Source organism: Panthera uncia, chromosome C2 (assembly GCF_023721935.1).
Source record: "Panthera uncia isolate 11264 chromosome C2, Puncia_PCG_1.0, whole genome shotgun sequence".
Taxonomy (NCBI): domain Eukaryota; kingdom Metazoa; phylum Chordata; class Mammalia; order Carnivora; family Felidae; genus Panthera; species Panthera uncia.
Genome location: NC_064810.1, coordinates 139200247 through 139226025, shown reverse-complemented (window position 1 = coordinate 139226025; position 25779 = coordinate 139200247). Strand labels below are relative to the sequence as shown.

The 25779-nt window shown below is 36.8% G+C and overlaps 1 protein-coding gene across 3 annotated transcripts in view; it reads left to right on the top strand.

The window, feature by feature from the left end:
- Nucleotides 1–25779, top strand: part of NGLY1 (N-glycanase 1) — a 63144-nt gene that overhangs the window by 35270 nt on the left and 2095 nt on the right. For all 3 annotated transcript variants that reach the window (XM_049628897.1, XM_049628896.1, XM_049628898.1), the window contains 6 exons: nucleotides 5272–5494; nucleotides 9385–9506; nucleotides 10486–10631; nucleotides 13240–13350; nucleotides 14632–14796; nucleotides 18839–19024. In XM_049628897.1, coding sequence (XP_049484854.1) covers nucleotides 5272–5494; nucleotides 9385–9506; nucleotides 10486–10631; nucleotides 13240–13350; nucleotides 14632–14796; nucleotides 18839–19024 — 953 coding nt within the window. The remainder of the gene's footprint in view (nucleotides 1–5271; nucleotides 5495–9384; nucleotides 9507–10485; nucleotides 10632–13239; nucleotides 13351–14631; nucleotides 14797–18838; nucleotides 19025–25779) is intronic.

The following is a 25779-nucleotide window of genomic DNA, read 5'->3' as shown; positions in this document are numbered from 1 at the left end:
TGGCATCTCACACCAATCTTCGTCATTTGGCCTCATTTAGCTCCAAGGGAGGCTGGGACCTGTAGTCTTTTTAGCTAATGCATTGCCATCCTAAATAAATCAGAATCCTGTAAATAAAGTATTGGCAGATGGATGTTGTATGGCAAGGAGCACCTTTGGCACTGAGATGATTACAAAGCCTCCTTTGTCCAGGTTGGTGATTTTCTTTCATTGTGGGTTTTTTTGGTGTGTTATTTGTTTGTTTTTTCATTTCCTCCTCAAATTAAATCTTCTGGGTTTCTGACTAGGAAAAGTGTTCTGGTTTGAAGCAGAAGTGAGAACCTTGGAACACTGCCCGCTGAGATACCTTTAGAGATAGTTGAGGCTCAGAGAAGTGTGATTTCATAGCTCTGGCTTGAAAGACTGAAGAGTTGTCATGATTGAGTGTTCCAAATATAGGTGAAACACCTATTTCGAAGAGGAAGAACCCTGTCATTTTAGAAAAGTGAAATAAAATATATGTTGGCCTACTGAATTGAATATGAAGACATGGGAGGAAAAATGTTGAGTATTAAGGTGTGTCTAAGGATGAGGCTACCTAGACAGATGTTTTACTGGTTCTCTTCTCTTTTTGTTTTTATGTTTATTTAATGTTCTTGCGAGTGACAGAGGGACAGAGAGAGGGAGACATAGAATTTGAAGCAGGCTGCAGGCTCCAAGGTGTCAGCACAGAGCCCAATGTGGGGTTCAGACTCCCAACCCACGAGATCATCACCTAAGCCAAAGTCAGACACTCAGCCGACTGAGCCACTCAGGCACCCCAATGGGTTCTCTTCTTATTCCCTCTTTTGTACACTAATGTCTGGTTTTCATAGGATGGAGTTAAGACCTAAAGTTGTTGATTTTATTTTTGTCACTGAAAAGTTACCAGAAATCTATTCGTATGTTGTTTTTGAAGATGCTAAATTTATTAATCTAAAGTCTTTTTTTTTTTTTAGGTTTATTTATTTGAGAGAAAGAGTGCACGGGGGAGGGGCAGAGAGAGGGAGAGAGAGAATCCAAAGCAGGCTCCATGTTGTCAGAAGAGCTCAATGCAGGGCTCAGTCTCACAAACCATGAGATCACAACCTGAGCCAAAATCAGGAGTTAGGCACTTAACCAACTGAGCCACCCGGGCACCCCCTTGAAGTCTTGATTATAATTTTAAAATATACACTCCACACTCTAATATATTCTCCATATTTTCCCAGAATTTACCATCTAAAACAAACAAACAAAAAAACCAAACACAGGCACACAACAAAAAAGAATTTAGCATCTAAGTCAAACCTTCCTTTAAGCCCCATAACTCTGAGCTTTCTGAGCTCTTATCCTCTACAGACAGGATTCCACTTGCATTTCTCTGAGCCATAATTAAGGATATTGCTTGATCAAGGAGCACTGTCCCTGGTGGGCCTCACACTCTGTGTGCCAGTTCTACTTCTGGCTGGGAGGCTGCAGTACCTAGAATGCAGAAATACAAGTATTCTGTCTTCCTTACCCTTCTTTTCCCATTTTGATAATGACTATTTGGTGAACAGTATTAATTCTAAGTAATATTATGAGACTTGTTTGTTTAGTCCTTCCACCATTCATTCAGGTATTTAATGCATGACAAGCACAGTTCAAGGTGTTGGGGATACAGCAGTGAACAGAGCAAAGTCTGCTGTCATTGGGTGAGAGACTAAAAAAAACCCAATACGCAAATATAGCGCGTAGTGATAAGTGCTGGGAAGACAAACAAATCAGGATAACAGAATAGAGAGTGACTAGGAAGGATGCTGTTTGTATAGAGTTGTCAGGAAAGTCTTCTCTGGAAAGCAGGGATTTCCACTGCAGTTAGGGGGAACCAACAACTGCAAAGGCTCCCCGCGGTGCAGGTGAACTTGGTCCCTATAAGGGATGGCAGGGAGGACATGGTGCCTGCCACAGAATGAACAAGACAGAGGTCAGAGAAGTAAAGGGGGTACATTAGTTTCCTGTGTCTGCTGTAACAAGCGGTCACAAACTTGGTGACCTAAAACAACAGGAATGTATTCACTTGCAGTTCTGGAAGCCGCAAGTCCATAATCAGAATCGCTGGGTTGAAATCAAGGTGTCAACAGGGTCTCATTATCTCTTTCTGTTCCACTATCACATCACCTTCTGTGTATGTGTAGAATTTCCCTCTGCTTCCCTCTTTTAAGGGTACAGCATGCATTTAGGGCCCACCCAGATAATCCAGTATAATCCCACATCTCCATATCCTTAATCATATCTTCAAAGTTTTGTTTTGTTTTGTTTTTTGTTTTTTTGCTATGTTAGGAGTTAGAGACTCCAGGGGTTAGAATATGCTTATCTTAAAAAAAAATATGTGTATCTTTTGGTGGACCATTTTTCAGCCTACCAGAGGAGACCAACTGTGGTAAGAAAGGGCAAGAGTAGAAACTGAACTGTATCCTGAGTGAGATGGAAACCCAGTGGAGGGTTTTGAGTGACATAATCTACCTTGCATTTTTTAAAAGATTACTCTGCTGTAGGCACTTGATGGAGAAGGATGGCAGTGCTATATTTCTCAAGCTCATTTTTAATCTAATACCAACTTTCATATTATATAAGTAAAGCTAGATTTGGAAAGCTATGCGGCTCAGTCAAGTTAAGTTAAGCATCCAACTTCAGCTTAGGTCATGATCTCATGGTTTGTGGATTTGAGTCCGGCATCAGGCTCTGTGCTGACAGCTTCAGATCTTCTGTTCCCCCTCTCTCCCTGCCCCTCCCCAGCACACGCACTCTCTCTCTCTCAAAAATAAATAAACTTTATTTAAAAATGCATTAAAAAAAAAAAGAAGCTAGACTCTCCCTGCCAATCAGTCACATCTCTTCCATAGGTTAACAGCTATTATCATATGATGTGTTCCTTTTCATATCTTTTCGTATGTTAATACATAGGAAATACACCCATAGTTACGTGTAAAAATAGTTTAAGCTGTGTGGATTTACATAAAATTTATCATCCCATATATCTTCAGTTTCTTGATGTTTTTCATTTACTAATGTGTTTTAAAAATCTTTTTAACTCTCCATAGTGTTCTATAGTATGCATGTACTATTATGTATACAGTTCCCTATTGATAAACATGGAGATTATTTACCATTTTTTTTTTCTATTCTAAGTATTCCTGCAGTGAGAATTCCTGTAAAGCATGCCTCCTGGTGTATATATATGCACAAGTGTTTCTCTGGGATAAATATAAATGTCAAGGATGTGTTGATACTTTTATACTGTAATGGATCCTGCCAAACAAATTGCCTTCCATTGTACATAAAAAGTGTCTTGAGAGTATTTGTTTCCACTTAATGAAATTATTGGACTTCTTTTATGGACTTTGAATTTATCTAATGGGTTTGCTAATATTCTTAACGATTTATAGAAGTTCTATATATATTCTGCGTACTTTTCTTTGTTAAACATGTTACTTTTTTTCTCCCAGTGTTCTTTGTTTAATTTCATGTAGTGTTCTTTGTTTAATTTCATGTGGTATATCTTTTGAAATTCATGTTACAAAGTTAATATAAGAAAATTTATTTTTTTTCCATTATTAATTTCACAATCTGCATCTTGCTTAAGAAGGCCCTTCTATACCACAAAGCCATAAACGTGTTCTTTTGCAATTTCTGCCTTTATAGTATTCCTCCTCTCAGTATGTTATGTAAATTCTGTTGTACCCAAATCATTATTTTTATTTAAAAAAAATTTTTTTAACGTTTATTCATTTTTGAGAGACAGAGAGAGACAGAGCATGAGCGGGGAAGGGGCAGAGAGAGGGAGACACAGAACCTGAAGCAGGCTCCAGGCTCCGACCTGTCAGCACAGAGCCCGACATCGGGCTTGAACCCACAAACCGTGAGATCATGACCTGAGCTGAAGTCGGGTGCTCAACCTACTGAGCCACCCAGGCGCCCCCCAAATCATTTATTGAATCGTCCATCCTCTTAGAACTACTTTGAAAGGCTAACTTCATCAGATATTATGTATCACTTAAAAATCTATTTTTCAGGAGTCTTCCTTTGTTTCAGTAATCTACTTTGTCTATTTTTCACCAATATCACAATATTTTAATTATTTTTGTGATTTTGTAATGTGTTTTGACATGTATTAGATGAATTTATCTTATTGTTCTTATTCAAAGTTATGTTGACCATTTTGTCTTTCATGTGAATTTGCAGTTTGTCAAATTTTATGAAAAATTACTTTATAAATTTTAATTACATAAAATTTGTAATTATTTTTAATTTTAATTGGTATTACATTAAATTACAGATTAATTAGTAGATAATTAACAACTTTAGAATATTGTTTTCCCATCCGGGAACATAATCTGTTTCTAGCCTTTATAGTCTCTAGGTTTTTGTATAATACAGTTTTTTTCTATTTTGAACTGTATCAAACAGAAATACAAAAACACCTATGACCAGCATTGAACTTTATTAGATCTTAACGTTATGCCATATATTTCCTTCAAGTATGTTTTATTATCACTTCTTAATAATAAAACATGAAAAGATAGAAATGAGAACTCCCTAGATATGTCTTCTAGATTCATTTCTCCTCTCCTTCCCTTCTTTCCAAAGATACCACAGTCTTGAATATGATCAAGAGAAATCTTTTTAAAGTAGATATAATATTAACAGGCCATACATACCTGCTGGGGTTGTTACATACATTGTAGGCATTGTTCTCTTTTTAGTTGATGTGTGGTGAGTGTCCACAGATAGATTACATTGTGTAGTTGAAAGACTAAGAAAAGTTGATAGGGTGATTTTTTAGGCGTCTGGAATTCTCTGATTTCTGCTTGTGATTTTATGATTGTTTCATGTTTACTGGTATATATACCTGATAACAAATTGAATATAGTCATTTTTAAATATTTTTAAGAATCAGAATGATTTTCTTACCTCTCTGTGTTTCAAGATCAATTCCACATTAACCATAGTTCCCTGAGAGGTGGTTATGTTCAGCTCACTTTAGTACATAATGTCAGTTACGGTGGTAAATGGCATACTGCTATAAATGTGCAAGGCATTATGTCGTATTTCATCCTGATTCACGATATGCTGACAGTTCTTTTCTTGCATCATATTTGAGAATACCTTTTAGATCATCTTATATTTTCATATATTTCAGCTCCATATTTTAGAATAAAATATGTGTGTGTGTGTATTTTTAGTTTTTGTCAGCTTCAGATCTTACTTGGTTCTGTTTTAACTTCTCAGGTACTGATGTAAGTGAGGAGGATTTTCTTCTGCTGGAGCTTTTACACTGGTTTAAGGAAGAATTTTTTCAATGGGTGAATGACATTTTGTGCAGCAAATGTGGTGGCCAGACTAAGTCTAGAGGTGAATCATTATTTCCCAATGATGATGAACTGAAGTGGGGTGCGAACAGAGTAGAAGATCATTACTGTGATACATGCCAGTTCAGCAATCGATTCCCAAGGTGAGTGTCCACTGGACAGTAAAGTCAGAGTGATCTCTTAATGGAATGGTTAGAAAAGAATTTTTATTAAATGAGCTTTTTAATTATTAGAAATATATTCCTCTAAGACAGAGGTCAGCAAGCTATGGCTGGTAGGGTAAGTCCAGCCCACATCCTATTTTTGTAAATACTGGAACACATTTATTCTGATTTGTGTGCTTATGGTCTGTAACTCCTTTCACATTATAATGTCAGGGTTGAATACTGGCAACAGTGGCCATATGGCCTACAAAGTCTAAAGTAATTACTGTCTTAAAAATTTTTTTTGATTGTTTATTTATTTTTGAGAGAAAGAGATGGAGAGAGACCGAGCACAAGCAAGGAAGGGGCAGAGAGAGAGAGGGAGACACAGAATCCAAACCAGTTCCAGGCTCTGAGCTGTCAGAAAGAGCCCAACGTGGGGCTCTAATTCACAAACCGTGAGATCATGACCTCAGACAAAGTTGGACACTTAACCGACTGAGCCACCCAGGCACCCCAATTACTGTCTTTTTATAGGAAAATTTTGTTTACTCTTTCTCTAGCATATATTGAGTGTAGAGGCACCTGGATGGCTCAGTCAGTTAAGCATCCAACTTGGGCTCAGGACGTGATCTCATGGTTCATGAGTTAGAGCCCCTCATCAGGCTCACTGCTGTCAGCTTGTGAGTGCAAAGCCTGTTTCAAATCCTCTGTCCCCCTCTCTCTGCCCCTCCCCAGCTTGGGCTCTCTGAAAAATAAATAAATTAATAAATTTAAATAAATAAATAAAGTGTGGTCTTAGCACATTTAATGCTATAAATCTTTTTTTTTTTTAATATTTTCTTTTAAGTTTCTTATTTGAAAGAGACAGCATGAGTGGGGGAGGGGCAGAGAGTGAGTTGGGAGAGAGAATCCCAAGCAGTCTCCACGCTGTCAGTGCAGAGCCCAACATAAGGCTCTCATGAAACTGCGAGATCATGACCAGAGCCGAAACCAAGAGTCAGTTGCTTAACTGACTAAATCACCCAGCTGCCCTAATGCTGTAAATCTTGTATTGTTCTTTTAATTACATAACTTGTAACTTTCTGATAACTTTATTAATAATTGATAGCACATAAAAATAACACTAATGAGATTAATAATACTACTGATACATTGTGATAGTAAACACAATGAGGTACATAAAATAATCATCAGATGCTAATATGGAAGGTAGAAGTATAATGCCATCATATTAACGACAGAATTTTAATCAGGTGCCTTCCCCACCCAATCTAATGTATCCTCATTATTTAAATTTTAAACTAAGGAAGTTTGAACTTTTCAATTAACTTTTTTCATCCTTTAATTCACAAGCCTCTTATCAGATTTTTTAAATTGGCAATACTTATAAACATTGGTCGTATCATCAGTCAAGAAAAGATACCAAGTTTTGAAATACCTCATTTTGGACACATAGGGACTTAGTTTTGTCCTACATATAGAGTTGGGATGACGAACAGTATTAATTCTAGGCTAAGCTGGTTATGCAACTTGGCACAAGTAGTATATAGAGGAGGCATAGGATGTGCTAATTCTGCCACTGTTACTGCTTCATGTAAATTTACATCTGTTTTTGGGGCGCCTGGGTGGCTCAGCTGGTTGGGCAACTGACTTTAGCTCAGGTCATGATCTCGCAGTTTGTGAGTTCAAGCCCCGCATCGGGCTCTGTGCTGACAGCTCAGAGCCTGAAGCCTGCTTCAGATTCTGTGTCTCCCTTTCTCTCTGCCCCTTCCCTGCTCATGCTCTGTGTCTGTCTCTCAATAATAAATAAACGTTAAAAAAAATTTTTTTTTAATTTACATCTGTTTTCAATTACTTTTAATTATGTTGGTCATAAATTTATTTAAATTAAGTAGTTTAATGGCATCTGTTTAAGGCAAACTTATCATTGCAAAGCCAATTCATTCATGCAGTGGTTTCCTTCTACAAGCTTATGGCCAACATCTCTGCTCAGCTAGGGCACTTTTGCTTAGCTTTATCAGTGAAATCCTTCTCAATGCATTATGCAAAATTTGGTGTTCTCCAGTTTTATGATTATAATTACAATAACTTTTTAAAAGATTGTGGCAAACACTTTCAAAAAATAATTTCCAAATTAGCAAGCACCTTTAAGTGGTTAAGAAGAAAAAAGTTCCATCAAAAAGATCATTCTACACTATAGTAGTATTTAATTTTTTTTTTAATTTTTTAATGTTTTTATTTATTTTTGAGAGAGAGAGAGACAGAGCATGAGCAGGGGAGGGGCAGTGGGAGGGAGACACAGAATCTGAAGAAGGCTCCAGGCTCTGAGCTGTTAGCACAAAGCCCGACGCAGGGCTCAAACTCACAGACTGTAAGATCATGACCTGAGCCGAAGTTGGATGCTCAACGGACTGAGCCACCCAGGCGCCCCCAGAATAGTAGTGTTTTAAGTAGAATTGAGTTCACTTAAGTTTTAAAATCTTTACTGAGTAGTTTGTTAAAGTTGTTTACCTTTTAAATACATGAGCTAATTATACCACTTGTTAGAATAATACTAATACTTTAAGCAGATTTCCTAGAGAATCTCTGCCTGTCCAAATCTTATCTGTCCTTCAGGTCCCAGTTCAAATACAAACTTTCCTCCCAACCACACTCTGTAACACTAAATCTGACCTGTTGTATATGGTTTTGTCACATTCTGCCTTCTTCCTGTTAATGCCTGTAAACTCCTTTAAGGCTGTACCACTGTTTAACCATTTTCCACTATAGATTCTAACACAATGCCTCATATATTCTAGGCTCTTTAATCATTATTTAAGTATGTGAAATGAAGCTAATATAAAATTGTATGTCAACTATATTTCAATTAAAAATAATTTTGGGGACAGGGACAAAACATAAGAGACTTAAATACAGAGAACAAACTGACGATTACTAGTGGGCTAAAGGTGGTGGGATGGGCTGAATGGGAAGGAGCATTAAGGAAGGCACTTGTTGGGATGAGCACTGGGTTTTATATAAAGGGGATGAATCACTGGAATCTACTCCTAAAATCATTATTGCACTATAGGCTAACTAACTTGGATGTAAATTAAAAATAAATAAATGATAATAAAAAAGAAAAAACAAAAAAATTAATTTTTAAAAATGTGAAATTAAGAAATGTTGCTGTTTAGCATAGAGGTAATATAAATTGTTTAAATTATTGATTATGATAATGAATCAAGGCTTTTCTATGGTTATTTTATTTTATCTTATTTTCAAATTTTTGGTGAGTTTCATCTCATACCATGCATGTAATATAAAGCTAATAATGGGACTGTAGTGAAAAAGCAAGCCATGATGTTAACCACAATTAGGAATGAAGTTCCATATAGTACATGATTAAAAAGCAAATATTAATAAAGGTACAAAATCAGCAAAATCACCATACATTTGAATAAAATGCCAGCAAGTTACCATTGCTTATTAACGCAAAATAATACTTCAGGAAAAACTGACAACGAAACATAACAAACTTAACTGAATCCCAGTGCTATGCTCATCGTTTTAAAAAAAAGCAAATACTTTACCGGGAGCAAGACAAACTAAATTCTAAAAGAAAACATACTTCAGTGAACATTAAAGCTGTAGGACAAGTCCCCCGAATGTACAAAACTATCATAAAAGCTTTAATCTTCACCCTCAGACTGTAAAAATACATCATCTTCAGGGCCAGGTAAACAGAACCTGAAAATCCACCACCATTGCCAGAATCCCAAGGATCCCCTTCATTACTGGAACTCACTGCAGTGCAGATTGAGTCGGCCCTACATGCAGAACACCCCCTTTCAGTCCCTTTGCAGAGTTTGGTTGCAAAGTTGATAACTATGGTTATTTTAAAACAGGTATAATAACCCTGAGAAACTTTTGGAAACGAGATGTGGACGGTGTGGCGAGTGGGCCAATTGTTTTACGCTGTGCTGTCGAGCCTTAGGGTTTGAAGCTCGCTATGTTTGGGATTATACAGGTACGGAATGTGGTGTGAGCAAAGTAGTAGAGCTGTGCACACTTCAGGTTTGGGTTTACAGTCTGGGCTCATCGCTTTTTGTCTGTTACTTTCTGGCCTTGTCAGCCTGAGCTCCCATTTGCCTTCTGTAAATAACACTAATACCAACCTTGTAAGTTTTTTGTATAGAGTTGTACACCTACCACTTTGCCTGGTACTTTAAACATGGCCTATAAACATTCTTTTATTAACCATTTACCATGACATTTGTAACAGTGCTTTTTCTGTATGAGTAATAACATGTAATATGCTGTAGAAACCTTTACTTTTGTAGAGATTAGTATAAAAGACATAGTAATCTTAAACCTCAGTGTACAAAAAAAAATGTAATAAAAGCCTTGTGAAATTTATGTTGTTCTTATTTAGAAATGATTTATCATCTACACGTTAAAAAGTTGTTTTCCTTGTTCTTAGAATTTTCTTGTGTTTTTGTTGTTTTGTAGGATAAAATGAAACCTTCACTTAAGAGTTACTGTTCTCTTACAGTCAAATATAGAACATCAATAGCCAGAGATCCTTTGGGGGGCCTCCTACCTGTTCTGAGTCGTAAACGTCAAGAGAGACTGCAGTTTCCAAAGTGGCATTAGCTCCACATTAGCAAAAGCTGAGGCCCATGTTTCTGATGCCGTTGTTCAATATGTTCACCCTTTTAGAGTTATGGTTCACATAATTTTTAATGACACTTAAAACTAACCACCTTAAAGGACATTTTCCAAAAATATTTTTAAGGGTTTCAAAGAGAGAAATGAAAACAAATGTTCTGGAGTTTTGTGTGCCCCAAAAATGCTCAGTCCTATTAGCTAAAATTTAGACTGTTAGAAATTATTATACGATCCTTATCTTAGCAGTTTGTATGTAGTTGTTGGAAATCATTCTGGTTTTATAAACTTAACTTTTATATTCTTTCTTCCTGCTGTTTTCTTGTGTCTTACTTGAGTAGACCATGTCTGGACAGAAGTCTATTCACCTTCTCAGCAGCGGTGGCTGCACTGTGATGCATGTGAAGATGTCTGTGATAAGCCACTCCTTTATGAAGTAGGGTGGGGCAAGAAGCTTTCCTATGTCATAGCATTTTCTAAGGATGAGGTAAAGCATAAGAAAAAAAAGGGTTTTTTCTAAGAATAAAATAGAATTTCTTTCCTTTTTGAACAGCTTTTGAAGATATATTTGACATATAATAAGCAGCATACATTTAAAGTGTACAGTTTAATAAATGTTGTCACTTGTATGCACCCTTGAAATCATCTTTGTAGTCAAGATAGTGAACATATGCACTATATCTGGAAGTTTCCTTATGTCCTTTGTTATCCCTCCTTTTTGCCCCTCTTTAGGCAACCATGGACCATGGATCTGCTTTTTCTCGCTGTAGATTTCTAGGTTGTTGTTTTGGTTTTTTTTTTTAGTGTTTATTTTTTTTGAGAGAGAGAGCATGCAAGCAGGGAGGGGAAGAGGGAATGAGAGAGAGAGAGAAAGAGAGAGAGAGAGAGAGAGAATATCCCAAGTAGGCTCCACCCTGTCAGCACAGAGCCTAACATGGGGCTCAATCTCACAACCGTAAGATCATGACCTGAGCCCAGATTAAGAGTCAGACACTTAACCAACTGAGCCACCCCAGCATCCCATTTCTAGAGTTTTATATAAAATGGAATTAATACAATATATATGCTCTTTTTGGTGGGCGTGATCTGGTGTCTTTTTCTCAGCACAATTATTTTGAGATTCACCCATGTTATTCTCATGTATCAATAATTTATTATTTTTATTGCTGAGTAGTATTCCATTGTATGCATGTACCCTAGTTTGTTTATCCATTCACCTGTTGAGGGGCAGTTAGATAATTTCCAATTTTTTAGTATTTCAAATAAAGTTGCTGTAAACACTTAAACACAAGTCCTTATATTGCCGTATGCTGTCTTTTCTCTTTGGTAAATGCCTAGAAGTAGAATGACTGAATCATATGGTAGAGCCATAAGAAAACTGCTAAGCTGTTTTCCAGAATCCTGTGCCGTTCTACATTCTCACCAGCAGTATGTGAGAGTTGTCAGTTTCTCTGCATCCTTGCTAACACTTAGTGTGGTTGTCGGTATGTGAGGTGGTATCTCATGGTGGTTTTCATTTGCATTTCCCTGATGACAAATGATGCCGGGTATCTCCCTGTGTGCTTATTTGCCATGCATCCTCCTCTTTGCCCATTTTTTTTTAAGTTGGGTTGTTCATTTTCTTATTGTTGAGTTTTGAGAATTCTTTATATATTCTGCATATAAGTCGTTTTTCAAATAAATGCTTTGCAAAGATTTTCTCCTTGTCTGTGGCATGTCTTTTCATTCTGTTACAGAGTGACTTTTGAAGAGACAAAACTGAGAAAGTCCAGATTATCAATTTGTTCTTTCAGGGATTGTGCTATTTTCCTTTTAAAATGATGCATCGTCTGCATATAACACTGTATAGTTGCACATATACAGCATAATGATTCAGTATTCGTATAGATGATGAAATGATGGATTGTGCTTTTTGATGTTATAGCTAAGCAAGTTTTGCCTAGCCCAAGTCAGAATGATTTTTTCGTGTGTTTTCTTTTAAAAGTTTTATACTTTCAGTTTTACATTTGGGTCTGTCATCCATTTTGAGTTAATTTTTGTGTATAGTACAGTGTGTGGATCGAAAGTCATTATTTGCCAGATAGATGACAGATTGTTCTAGCATCATTTGTTGAAGAGGTTATCTTTTTTCCATTGACTTGTTTTTGTACCTTTGTCAAAAGTTAGTTATTTGATATGAATTTAATACAGTAAAAATGGAAAAAGTTTTTATTAGTTGAATATTATGAAATTAACTTTGTAGATAAGTTTTAAAAAGCTAAATATTCTGAAAATATCATTTTATCAGTCTTTCTTGAAAGTATACCTGTTAGAGCAGTGCCTGGGTGGCTCAGTTGGTTAAGCGTCCAACTTCAGCTCAGGTCATGATCTCACAGTTTCTAAGTTTGAGCCCCGCATCGGGCTGTGTGCTGACAGCTCAGAGCCTGGAGCCTGCTTTGGATTCTGTCTCCCTCTTTCTCTGCCTTCCCCCACTCACGCTCTCTCTCAAAAATAAACAAACATATGGGGCGCCTGGGTGGCTCAGTCGGTTGAGTGTCCGACTTCAGCTCAGGTCACGATCTCACGGTCCGTGAGTTCGAGCCCCGCGTCGGGCTCTGGGCTGATGGCCCAGAGCCTGGAGCCTGCTTCCGATTCTGTGTCTCCCTCTCTCTCTGCTCCTCCCCCGTTCATGCTCTGTCTCTCTCTGTCTCAAAAATAAATAAATGTTAAAAAAAATTAAAAAAAATAAATAAACATAAAATTAAAAAAAATAAAGTATACATGTTAGAAAATGAATAAAAAGCATATTTTTTATTTTTTTCTGCAGGTTTTAAAATTTCAAACAAAGGATAGCATTTTAAAAATCTATTTAAGAATTCTGTACATTCTAAGAGCACCTGGGTGGCTTAGTCAGTTAAATGTCTGACTCTTGATCTCAGCTCGGATCTTCATCTCAGGGTCATGAGCTAAGCCCCTGCTTTGGCTCCAACGTGGGCATGAGGTCTACTTAAAAAAAAAAAAAAAAAAAACAGATAAGAATTACATACGTTCCAGATAGTTAGCAGATTAAGATTGATGGTTGTAATCTTGTCAACTATTGTATTCTGTAATTTGAGGTGGTTGATGTCACTTGGCGATACTCTTGTAAACATGACGAGGTAATCTCCAGAAGAACTGAGGTTAAAGAAGAATTACTTCGAGAAACTATTAATGGACTTAATAAGCAGGTATGGGCATTTGTCATTTTTGAGAAGACATTTGAAGTTTTTTATGTAATCAAGAATGGCCAGTTTTTAACCCATTGAAATTCTTAAAGTAATAGCATTACTTTGCAAGCAAAAGTATTTTAATATGTTAAATGTCTTTTCGTTCATTGAAAATTTTGAGGACCCCTTTTAAATATTGTGGTAGTTTTATGCATTAAATTGTCACATCTCAAAGTTTAGTGAGACAAAATTTCAATGTATGTAATACTAGGCATCAAAAGTATGTTGCTTTATTTTTCAAAGAAATTATGTCTTGAATATAATTACACACACTTGTCCAAGTGTGGAAACTTTTGAAACAAAGCACAGGAAATTGTTAACAATGACTACTTTTGAAAAGAGGAACTGGAAGTTCAAAAAGGAAGATTCGGTTTTTATTTTATATCCGTTTGGTAGTATTGAAATTTTTTACTATTACACACGTGTGGGTTCTTCTGTGATTTAAAAGCCAGACCATCAATTTTGTTTCTTGGCAGGCAGTTAGAATCACCTTAATCCGGTGGTTGAGATTCAGGGTGAAGTTTCCATCTGTTTGGAATTTCACCTTCTGATGTGCAGCCCTTCAAAGATCCTAAACTGAATATCTGGAGTATTAACTGGAGCCTCTCACCTTGAAATGCTCTGAACTCCGCTGTATTTACTCCACAGTACTGTGATTCTGTAAAAATTCTGCTGTGTTTTTCAGCATGTTAGCTGTCATTTTGTGCTTGGCTTCTCTCCCTCTTTAGCTCATACCAGTTAATAATTGGCAAATGCCTGGAAGGGAAAAGAGGTGGAGTATGTTCAGTTCACCTCAATTTATTTCTTTCCTTGGGATCTTAGCTTCTACAGCTGTGCTTGCCTTGGTAGCCTTCTGCTGCATTTAAACAGGGGTTTGTTTGTGTCTGCATGTAATGTTTTGCCCAGCTTTGTACCTTTTCTCAGTAGGACAGTTGGTCTGACACAAGGTAGTCTATCGTAGCTGGAAGCAGAAGTTGCCACCTTCATTTTAAATGTAGGACAGTAAAGATCATGAAGAGTTGGATATGGATCTTAAATGATTTCTTCACATAACATTTGTAAAATTATTTTCAGTTTTCCACAGTGACCTATTACTTTTCCAAATAACTACATGTGAACAAAAAGTTGGTTACGTCTGTCAGGATCCCATTAAAATATGAATGTTTTAAGTATATACTTACTTAGAGATGGACCTCTGCACTTCCCTAATCTTAATGACTTTTTTTAAAACATGAATTACAGAGGCAAGTATCTTTGTCGGAAAACAGAAGAAAAGAACTTCTCCAGAGGATAATCGTGGAACTTGTTGAATTTATATCTCCCAAAACCCCTAAGCCTGGAGAACTTGGTGGAAGAATATCTGGGTCAGTGGCTTGGAGAGTAGCCCGAGGTGAAATGGGTCTAGAGGTATTTAATTCATTATAGCATCATAATCTTTTCACTTGACTGCTTCCTATAGTGTGCTCTTTACTTACAGAAAAATGCATTCGCCAGGACCTTTCAATTAACTTTTTACAGTAATTGTGAAAAGACATAAACGTTTGAAGAGAAGCAATAATTGACGTAGTATATTCACATGCAGGAGTAAGGAAAGCATTTTAAAATGGGATTTTCCTATGTAAATTTTTAGTATAGTATAACTGTTACTAAAGTACGTACAGAAAAAATGCACAAATTATAAGTGTGTATAGCTTAACAAATTTGTGCAAATTGAGCATCCATGTAACCACCAACCAGAGTGGCAGATAGGCCACCAGAATCCCAGGAATGGCCATGAGTTCCCTTCCGGTCACTTCTTCCACCACTAAGAGTAACCATTATCCTGGTTTCTAACCTCATAGATTGATTTTGCCTATTATTGTGCTTTATGTAAATGGAATTGTACCATATGTACTCTTTGGTGAAGAGTTTTTTTCTTTTAACATTATTTCATGAAATTCAGACTTGTTGCTGCATGGTTATGGCACATTTTTTCTCACTGAAATATAATATGTATAAATGCAGTTTATCCGTGCCACCATTGATGGGCATTTGAGTTTCTAGGTCTTGGATGTTAAAAATTGTACTGCTGTGAACATTTATATACGTGTTTTCAGTGAATGTATTTATGCGTTTGACTTTGATTTATACCTAGGAGTAGAATTGCTAGGTCATAGGGAAGGAGTATGTTCAGTTTGGGTAGATATTGCCAAGCAGTTTTCCAAAGTGGTTGTGCCAGTTTACTCTCTGACCAGCAGCGAATGAGAGTTTTTCACATATTTACCTGTAGTTGGTATTGTCTTTTTCATTTTAGCAGTTCTGGTGGTGTGTAGTACTATTATATTGTGATTTTACCTTGCATTTTTGCATTTACCTTGATGACTAATGAAGTTGAATGCCTGTCCTGTAAGTTTTTGGATATCATCTTTTGGGAAGTGCCTGTTTTAAGTTTTTCAAAATAGGATTTTACACATTTTAGAAAGGCTTGTTTTACCTTTTTAGAATTTTTTTTTATAGTACAATGAGACAAATAATAGAATCTGGATAATTCAGTGAAGGAAAGTATTTATTTCTTGTTATTTACTTGCCTATATCTGTTATTGGCTAGAAATGATCATTGCTGCTGTGATTACTATTGCCAAATTTATATTAAGACATTCTCTCTTGATTAATGTCCCCAAATTAAATAATGAACAGTGGACATATGCCTGTAGTTAGGGGCTAGGTGAAAAGCAATGTGTCTGTAATGAACATTAAGAAAGTACAGTAGACTGTCCCTTGCCCTTAGGAAACTTAAAGTTGACTCATAAATGTCTAAGAAGGTATGTAATGAAAAATGCTTGGAATGAAAATACCCACCACAGTATCATATCAAACAATTCCAAACAAAATAGTTTTATATCTACTTTTTCTAGATTTGCCATTGTTGCAACTAATTTCTCCAGTAAAGGAATATGTCCAAAATGGGTTAATTATCCCCAGTAAACTTTATGTTTGCTTTTTAATTTACTTCATCATCTTTAGGAAGCAGTTGGAAGGGTTGGTTCAGCCATAGAATTACACGATCTAAATTCAACAGATAATTCAAATCACTGCTGATGCAGTGCAAGTTACAAGTATAAATCTAAATGAAGCCAATTTAAAAGAGCTAATTTAATTCACAGCTGTGTTCAATTTAAATAAAACGTCGATATTATTTAGGTCTTTATTCTTTTTTCTTTTTATGGATGGATGTGCTTCCTCTCTTGTATGGCATATAAGTTGATTAAACTTTAAAAATATGAATTGGGTCATATGCCTGGATTGTCTTCCCTTTTGAAATTTTTTTTAAAAATTTCTGTTACTGGAGACCATTAGGGCCATGGATTTAAAAAATCATTTTCCTCTTTAGAAGTAGATGTTCATTTTAAAAGTTAATTGAAAAATGTTGGTCCTAAAAAATAATGGAACTCTACCTTGAAATCATTTGGAAAAAGAAGGAAACATTGGTGATATCATTTCCAGAAAGAAAATTTTATCTTAATCTTAGAGTTAAAAGATTTTATGAAATATTAATGTTATTCTGAATCTAGATTACACAGTTGCATACACAATTACGTTCAGTAGCATAAATATTTTTCTTTTCTCTTTGGTAATTAGTTATCCTTTGTTAAATAGTAGATAATGCTACTTTTGAATTTTATTTCCATTGGGTTTATGTCAACACCCTAAAATATTTTTGATAAAGAAGAAAAGAATTGGGGAGTTTTGTTATATGCTTGTTTTGAAATTGTAATCCGTAATTATAAATCAATTTCTAAAAATAAGCTGCTTTTTTTTTAAACCTTTTTAACAGTGATATTCATAGGTTCTAGGAAATTCTGTTTTTCTACATTTTATATTACTGTTTAATAATTCCAACAGTGATATATATACACACAAACATTATTTTTTCTCTTTTTGTTTCTAAGATGTTTTATATTTTGCTTATTGATTGTTATGCATTTGAAGTTTTCATATTGTTTAATACCTAGTACCCAGTGTTTAACAAGAAAGCATTGCCTCCTATTTTGGTTGATTAGCAAATACTGTGGCAAGACATTGACATAGACTAGAGCACTGGTTCTCAGTGGTGGTTGATTTTGCCTTCCAGGGGATATTTGGCAATGTTTGGAGACATTTTTGGTTGTCACATTTGGGCAGAGGGGTGCCACTGCCATCAAATGGACAGAGGCCTGGGCTGCTGCTAAACAACCTGCAATGTACTGGGCAGCCCTTACTACAAAGAATTAATTGTCTGGCCCAGATGCTACTATGCCCATGTCTAAAGGACAGGGACCAGTGTTTTAGTGGCATATAAAGATGTGGGATAGGGGCGCCTGAGTGGCTCAGTCGGTTGAGCATCTGACTTCGGCTCAGGTCATGATCTCACAGCTTGTGAGTTCGAGCCCCACGTCGGGCTCTGTGCTGACTGCTCAGAGCCTGGAGACACAGATTCTGTGTCTTTCTCTCTCTCTCTGCCCCCTCCCCTGCTCACACTCTCTGTCTCTCAAAAATAAATAAATATTAAAAAACAAATTTTTTAAAGATGTGGGATAAATGTATCCTCTTTCTCAAACTTTAGATTCACTCAGTGATTTCAGATTTCTAGGGATTGATTTTCATTACAATAAACATGGATTTATTTGGGGGCTAGGATGCAAATTTTTCCTGGAATTTTAAGGTAAAACATAGGCTTCACACATGTAGAAGTTTGTTTCAAGCTATGTATCCCAGGCACTCTCCTACCTTAGAGTATCAAGAAAGGACAGTGATGAAATGGCTTTAAGTTGAGGCCTGAAAGAAGAGAAAGAATCAAGTATATGGAGAGTAGGAAAACAACATTCCAGATAGCAGGAACAGCATGTCAAGACCCTGAGGCAGGAACTAGCTGGACCTTTTTGAGGAGCTAATGGAAAACTACCATGAGATTGGTTTGAGAAGTAAGCAGGGAATGGATCATTTAGAGCCCTGTTAGCCTTGGTAAAGGTTTGGAGTTTAAGTACAGTGGGAAGTCATTGGAGTGAGCTAAGCAAGAAAGTGACATATCCCAATTTACATTTCTAGAAAATCACTTTCATTACTATGTGGAGCTTGGATAGGAAAGGTGAGAGTTGATAGCTGGGAGTCAACTTTAGGAGACAACTGAAGGAGTCCAGTTTGGAGATGTTGGTGGTAGAAATGAACAAAAGTAAATGAATTTAGGTTGAACATAAATCACAACAATATAAATCAGAGCTATGGTTTATACTTCTCATTTTCTGTTTAGTAATTTTTGGAGCTATATCCACATCATACTAATCATATTTAACCTATAAAATGTTTTCCAAATTTTTTAATGGCACCAACTCTTCATTTTCAAGTTGAAGGAATCTCTTAACCACTGGATGTAGCAGTTCTTCATATATAGTCTTCCATTATGTTGAAAAACTAATTCCGCTTTCTTTTTAAGAGAAAAGAAACCCTGCTCATTCCGTCTGAAAATGAGAAGATTTCCAAACAGCTCCACCTTTGTTATAATATTGTGAAAGATCGTTATGTCCGAGTTTCAAATAATAATCAAACCATTTCTGGATGGGAGAATGGTGTGTGGAAAATGGAATCCATATTCAGAAAAGTTGAAACAGACTGGAACATGGTAATTTCCTGCATGAAGCTGTTTGAAAACTTTGTCATTGTTTTTAAACAAACATAGATTGGCTTCATTTTTCAGTTGTGTATAATGTGAAAACTGATATATCAAAAGTACTTTTAGTAATCCTTAAACCTGTAAAACAAAATCCTGCTCCCAACGTTTAATCAAAAGTCCATAAGACAGTTGTGCATTTATATCAAGGAAGCATCCATTTTCATCAAAGAGGCTGAATTTAATTCATTCATGGGGAAAAAGAATCACATATATGACCAACTTGTGACTGGTTTTTTGCATGAATATATAAAATACACTGTTATTTAATCCTTTCACAGATACTTGTTGATTGCCTACTAAATGCACATTTAACCCAAAGTCCCAAGAGCTAAGCATTTAACATGCTTTCATTTCATAAGAATGTGGATGACTGAACAGTAATACTGGCTATTTCTTCTTTGTGTCCTGAAAAAGAAAGAAATGGATGCTGGACTATAGTATTTCACTTATGCCAGCTTGCACATTGTTTTCACATGTTCCCAGTTAATAGTAAGAAGCTTTGCTTTTAAAGTGTCCTACCACTTAGACACACACCAAAAATAAACTCAAAACTATTCACATGACCTCAGCAGATCTAACCATATTATTGATAGATTTTCATAGGAATTAGTGAACTTAGAGGGAGCTTTTAAAGTTAACTTGCCGGGATGTTTGGGAAGGGAAGTTGCTCATTTGCAGGACACATTGGCTAGATTTAAAGAGCGAGTCACAGGTTAGCAGCTGCTAGTGTATAGGAGCATCTACAATATGCTTGTCACCGTACTAGGCATTAGAGTGCAGAAGACGTAATAAGATCCCTGCTTTTTTTTTTTTTTTTCCAGTCATAAGTTTTTGTTGTAAAATTTACCTTGGTGCTTGTTTTGGTGATCTTTTTATATTAAACTAAGAATCACTTGCCAACGTTAATAAAATTGTATAAATTATTCCTCTTGAGTTAAAGAAGAACATAAAAAATAGAGCAAGGTGAAAATTTAAATTTTAAGATATGTATATCTATAATTGATTATACAGTTAATGAGGAAGGGTAAACTTCTCTGGAAGACTATCCTTAGCCTGAAAGTTCTTCTGAACAGAAAGCAGGATAGGATAGACATGTTATTTATCCAAGGACTAAGCTGTCATTGCGGAACTAAAGAAAAAGTATGCCTTTTTCCTAACCATCAGTGTTAATGGAGAAAATTAATGGAAAAAAAAACAATGACATGCTGCAGAAGATGTGATGTGATGAAAAGCAGGTCGATTCTGTCTTATTCACTCATTTGTTCATCAGCAAACATTTACTGAATGCCTGTTATGTCAGGCATTGTTCTTGGCTCCATGGATAAAAAGATAAAGATACGGTTTCTGCCCTCACAATCTAACAGGGAAAGCCGAAGCACAAACAGCCATCTTACCCAGGATGCAGAGTGCTATAATAAGGATATCAACACATTGCTATGGAAACACCAAGGAGGGAGTAATTAGCTCTGGCTGTGGGAGTTGGGGACAGCTCTGTAGAGCAGGAGACATTTGAGCTGGACGCTGAAGGATGAGTAGGTGTTCATAAAGCAAGGGAACAGTAGGGGAAAAGCATAGATTACATGGCATGTTTTGAGTTCTCTAAATAGACCATTGTGCCCAGAGGGTATATTGTATGAGTAAGATTTAAATAATGTAAATGAGATGCAGAGGCCATTAAATAAAAAAAAGGCTCCTACTCAATTAAAGTTTATGCCTTGATTTACCTTTACAAGGGGTATCACTTTTTAAAAGTTGAATGAATCTTTGTCCAGTTATAATATTTAATACCAAATGAAGAAAAATAGTTGAATCTTAATTACCCCTATAGAGTCTAATAACTCAGAAGTAATATATTGCCATTGAAACATTGAATTTTCCACCTAGAAATAAGTCAATATTTTTAGTTTTGTACTAGCATGTTCCCAATTAGGGATTCTCTAGGTCCGCTAAATAGAAGAAGAAACCTACCTATTTCCCACCACACCTTTCCTCAGTAACCTCCAGCCTGGAATCATGACAGCACATGCAGCCTGCTCTCAGATATTTAGAACAGATTCTTAACCGCTCAAAGAGCTAGTCTCCCAGGAACACAGAGACTTACTAAATTCTGCTACTTAGCAAATACATTGTTCAGTGATGTCTAATTTGGAAGAAATATAAAAAGCTGAATCAAGAAAACCAGTATGCCTTTTAGGAGGCAGGTGACAACACCTTGATAAAAGTGTTAATAGCTTCCTAAACCAGTCTTTCTGCATCTGCTCTGGTCCCTTCATAGTTGTTTTCCATGGCGTAAGGCAGAAAAGCATTTTCCAAACCCCAGTCGTTACTGAGTGCTCTTAGGGCAGGAAACAACTCAAGTCTCTTCTGAGTGTGGCCTCTGCCTTCTTGGCCTCACCTCGCTCCATGATACCCCCTTGCTCTGCATTGCAGCTGCATTGCCCTTCTCACCTCTACACAGGACTTCTTTTACTTTCCTTTTTGTTAGATTCACTTATTCCTTTCCTTCGAGCTTGGTGTAAGCCTCACTCCCTCCAGTCCCAGCTAGCTGGATTCATTTCTCCCTTTATTTATTCACTGTACCATGTACCCCTCCTTCTTGACATTTATTCAACAAATATAATAGATTATTTGTCTCTATCCTACCAGATTGTAAACATTCTCATAGAAAAGACTTTGTCTTTCTACTCCCTTGTCCTCTCAGTATGCATCTATCTAGCATAGTGCCTGAGAAATGTTTAGTAAAGATGGCTGGATGCAAGAAAGAATTTTTGAATGTATATGGCGTAAATTCTGTACCACCCTCAAACTGTGTAGGGTATCAAAAATAATCTATCTTCATTTGGATTGCCCCTTGCATGTTTTTAAGTACTTTGAATTTTTGCAAAGTATTGTTTTTGTCAGTAGAGTCATTTTAGCACTTTTTGGGGTATGGCATTAGTCATTAGTCATTCAGTAAGTGTGCATTGTCAGACATTGTGCTTGGATGTGATATGATGTGCTTGGATGTGCTTGGACATGATGTAATGTTAAATTAAGAGTCAAGCATCAAGGTGAGCTTAGACTAGTGAAGGAAAAAGACATGGACCAGCTGTTTAGATTGGTGAGATGAGTGGTAGAAGAATATGGGTCTGTATATGACTCCAAGGGAGAGAAGACAGAAGGAAGAGCCACTCTCCCTTCTTGAGTCAGAGATGACCTTGCAGAAGAACTAATATCTGAATAGGCTTTTAGAGAAGGAGGCAGTGGACGAGTTTCTCAGTGTGGAGACAGGATGTGGAAGGGAGCATGAGATAGAGCATGTGCAAAAACACTGAGGTGAGAAACGTCTGGTATATTCAGGGGAAAGTAGTAGGGAATATGGAGGAGAATGGTGGGAAATGAGACTAGAGAGGTAAACAGTGGTCAAGTTCCAAGGACTTTGATTACCTTGCAGTTATGTAACAGGAAACCACGAGAGATTTCAGACAAAGGAAGGACAAGATCACACTAGTGATCAGAGGTAATTCAGAGGCTGCCGGTAGGAGAAATAGGCAGAGTATAGAAAGATACTAATGCAGTGGGGACTGACCGATTCACGTTTGATTTCAGTGATAAAATGGAATAACCAAAATAAGATTAATGAGCAATACCAACCAGTCTATAAGTATTAAATTAAAATCTCTTGAAATATAGCTGTTCTGTTAGGTATCTGTAGTCATGACTAACTATAGAGTGCTGCACAGTAAACTTAATTAGAGTTCATCTTAACAGGCAAAACAGAAGAATCATTTTAAGAGTATAGTGAAGAACAGCTTCAACAGTGCAGCACAAACCTCCAGAAAACCATAACAGTGGACAAAACAGCCTGGCATGTAGTAATCAGACACCCTTTAAGTGAAGATCTGTAGGATGTGAAATATATAAAGCATAAAGAAGCTGACATGCAAATTGTTCTCAGTCTTGAAAATAGTGGTTACAGCCATAATCCAAAGGACAAGTTTACATTGTGTACATTGTTAGGGGCAAAGCTTAGACTTTCCAGCCACAGACAGACTGGTCTTGTTCTCACCCACAGGTTGTGATCTGCCTGTTCTGTGTGTGCCTTACAGTTGCCAAAAAGGGACAGGGATAGGTCACCGGAGGGAGGGGTGGGGTGCTGTGTAGATTTCGGGTCTGTGGAAGAAAAACTCCATGACTTCTGATTTTACTGTCTCTATTGCGAAAGTGAGGTGGCTCTTAGTAGTCCCTGAAATTGCAAGACCAAGCATGTAGAACTTGCCCACAACAAGTGATATCTATGCATTAAAAAACCAACATCCAAAAATTTGTCTAAGATAACACTCAAGAAGTTAGGAGCAACCAGTAGTTACAAAAAAAATGGTTTGTTTTTTCATCTAGATAAAACAATTGAATATTTGAGAGCTTATAAAATATTTTTTTCTCCTAAATAAATTATAAGTACTGGTTCTGTTGCTATTACACAGAAAGGACTACGGTTGGGTGTTTATATAAATCTTACTGTTTTGGCATATTTCAAATGATCAAACTGAGCATATGCTTGGTAACTTCTACCTCTAAAAACGCTGAGTTAGGGGTGCCTGGGTGGCTCAGTCGGTTGAGCGACCGACTTCGGCTCAGGTCATGATCTCACAGTTTGTGAGTTCGAGCCCTGCGTCGAAACTCTGTAAGTATAGTTTTAAAAGTAAAATGTAAGGGAAAACTGTAAGTATAGTTTTAAAAGTAAAATGAAGGTATTCATGAGGAAATGTTAGGCTGCCAGCTCAGAGCCTGGAGCCTGCTTCTGATTTTCTCTCTCCCTCTCTCTCTGCCCCTCCCCCACTCATGCACTGTCTCTCTCTGTCTCAGAAATAAATAAACATTAAAATAAATAAATAATTAACTAATTAAATAAAAATGCTGAGTTAAAATAACTTGGTTAAAATGGTACAGAAAATATATTGTGAGAAAAAAGTGACATGAATTTTCAGTATCAGTAGTCTTTTATTTCCATATACTATTTCTTTAGCCTGGGAGACCTTTTATTTTTTCACAATGTGTTTGAATGTTTATTTAAGCATTTAAGAGTTCAGTGATGAATTCCATCCTGTCCTTTAACTTTTTTGGTCTTAAAAGCTGATGCCTTTAGGACTGAAAAATGTAAATTATAGAACAAGCAGTTCTGTCAGACATGTTCAACAGCTATTGAAAACCTTCTTATGATAGTTAAAGTTGTGGCCCAGACCCCCTTGGTATAATTAAGATAATTCTAATCTCAGGGCACCTGGGTGGCTAAGTCCGTTAAACATCCAACTTCAGCTCAGGTCATGATTTCGCAGTTTGTTGGTTTGAGCCCCACACCGGGCTCTGCGCTGACAGCTCAGAGCCTAGAGCCTGCTTCGGATTCTGTGTCTCCCTGTCTCTCTCTGCCCCTCCCCTGCTCATGCTCTCTCACTCTCTCAACAACAAATAAACATTAAAAATTAAAAGCAAAAAAAAAGTTCTGGGGGTAAGCTAGAAATTTGAAATTACCCTAACGTCAATCTTTCATATTTTACGTCCACACTTTGGCAAGGGTGGGACAGGGGGAGGGGGAGCTTTTATTAGACTACTGAGCTCTAAAAAGACTTAAGACATAAAATATATATATGTATATATATATAGAGAGAGAGAGAGACATATGTATGTATATAGAGAGAGAGACATATATATGTATATATAGAGAGAGAGAAACATAAATTTGAATGTATTTATTTGTCTTAAGATAATTTTCCCCTGGTCTTTTCGTTTCTCTAGCCACCTTTCTTCCAATAACTGTTTGGCTCATCTTTTCCAGATAATCCCCTTTACTAGCCACTCCTTTGAAAGAGTAATTAAGCTACAGATAATCCCTGTAAATGGCCAGGAGTTTAGGTTTAATGCATGAGCCAGTTGCTCTACATCCTAGACCATGCAAATGATAGGAAGGAAATGAGCCTTTAAAAACATTAATTAGCATGAATAGACACTTCTCTAAAGAAGACATCCAGATGGCCAACAGGCACATGAAAAGATGCTCAACGTCGCTCCTCATCAGGGAAATACAAATCAAAACCACACTCAGATGTCACCTCATGCCAGTCAGAGTGGCCAAAATGAACAAATCGGGAGACTATAGATGCTGGAGAGGATGTGGAGAAACGGGAACCCTCTTGCACTGTTGGTGGGAATGCAAACTGGTGCAGCCGCTCTGGAAAACAGTGTGGAGGTTCCTCAAAAAATTAAAAATCGACCACCCTATGACCCAGCAGTAGCACTGCTAGGAATTTACCCAAGGGATACAGGAGTACTGATGCATAGGGGCACTTGTACCCCAATGTTTATAGCAGCACTCTCAACAATAGCCAAATTGTAGAAAGAGCCTAAATGTCCATTAACTGATGAATGGATAAAGAAATTGTGGTTTATATACACAATGGAGTACTACATGACAATGAGAAAGAATGAAATATGGCCTTTTGTAGCAACGTGGATGGAACTGGAGAGTGTTATGCTAAGTGAAATAAGCCATACAGAGAAAGACAGATACCTTATGTTTTCACTCTTATGTGGATCCTGAGAAACTTAACAGAAACCCATGGAGGAGGGGAAGGAAAAAAAAAAAGAGGTTAGAGTGGGAGAGAGCCAAAGCATAAGAGACTCTTAAAAACTGAGAACAAACTGAGGGTTGATGGGGGGTGGGAGGGAGG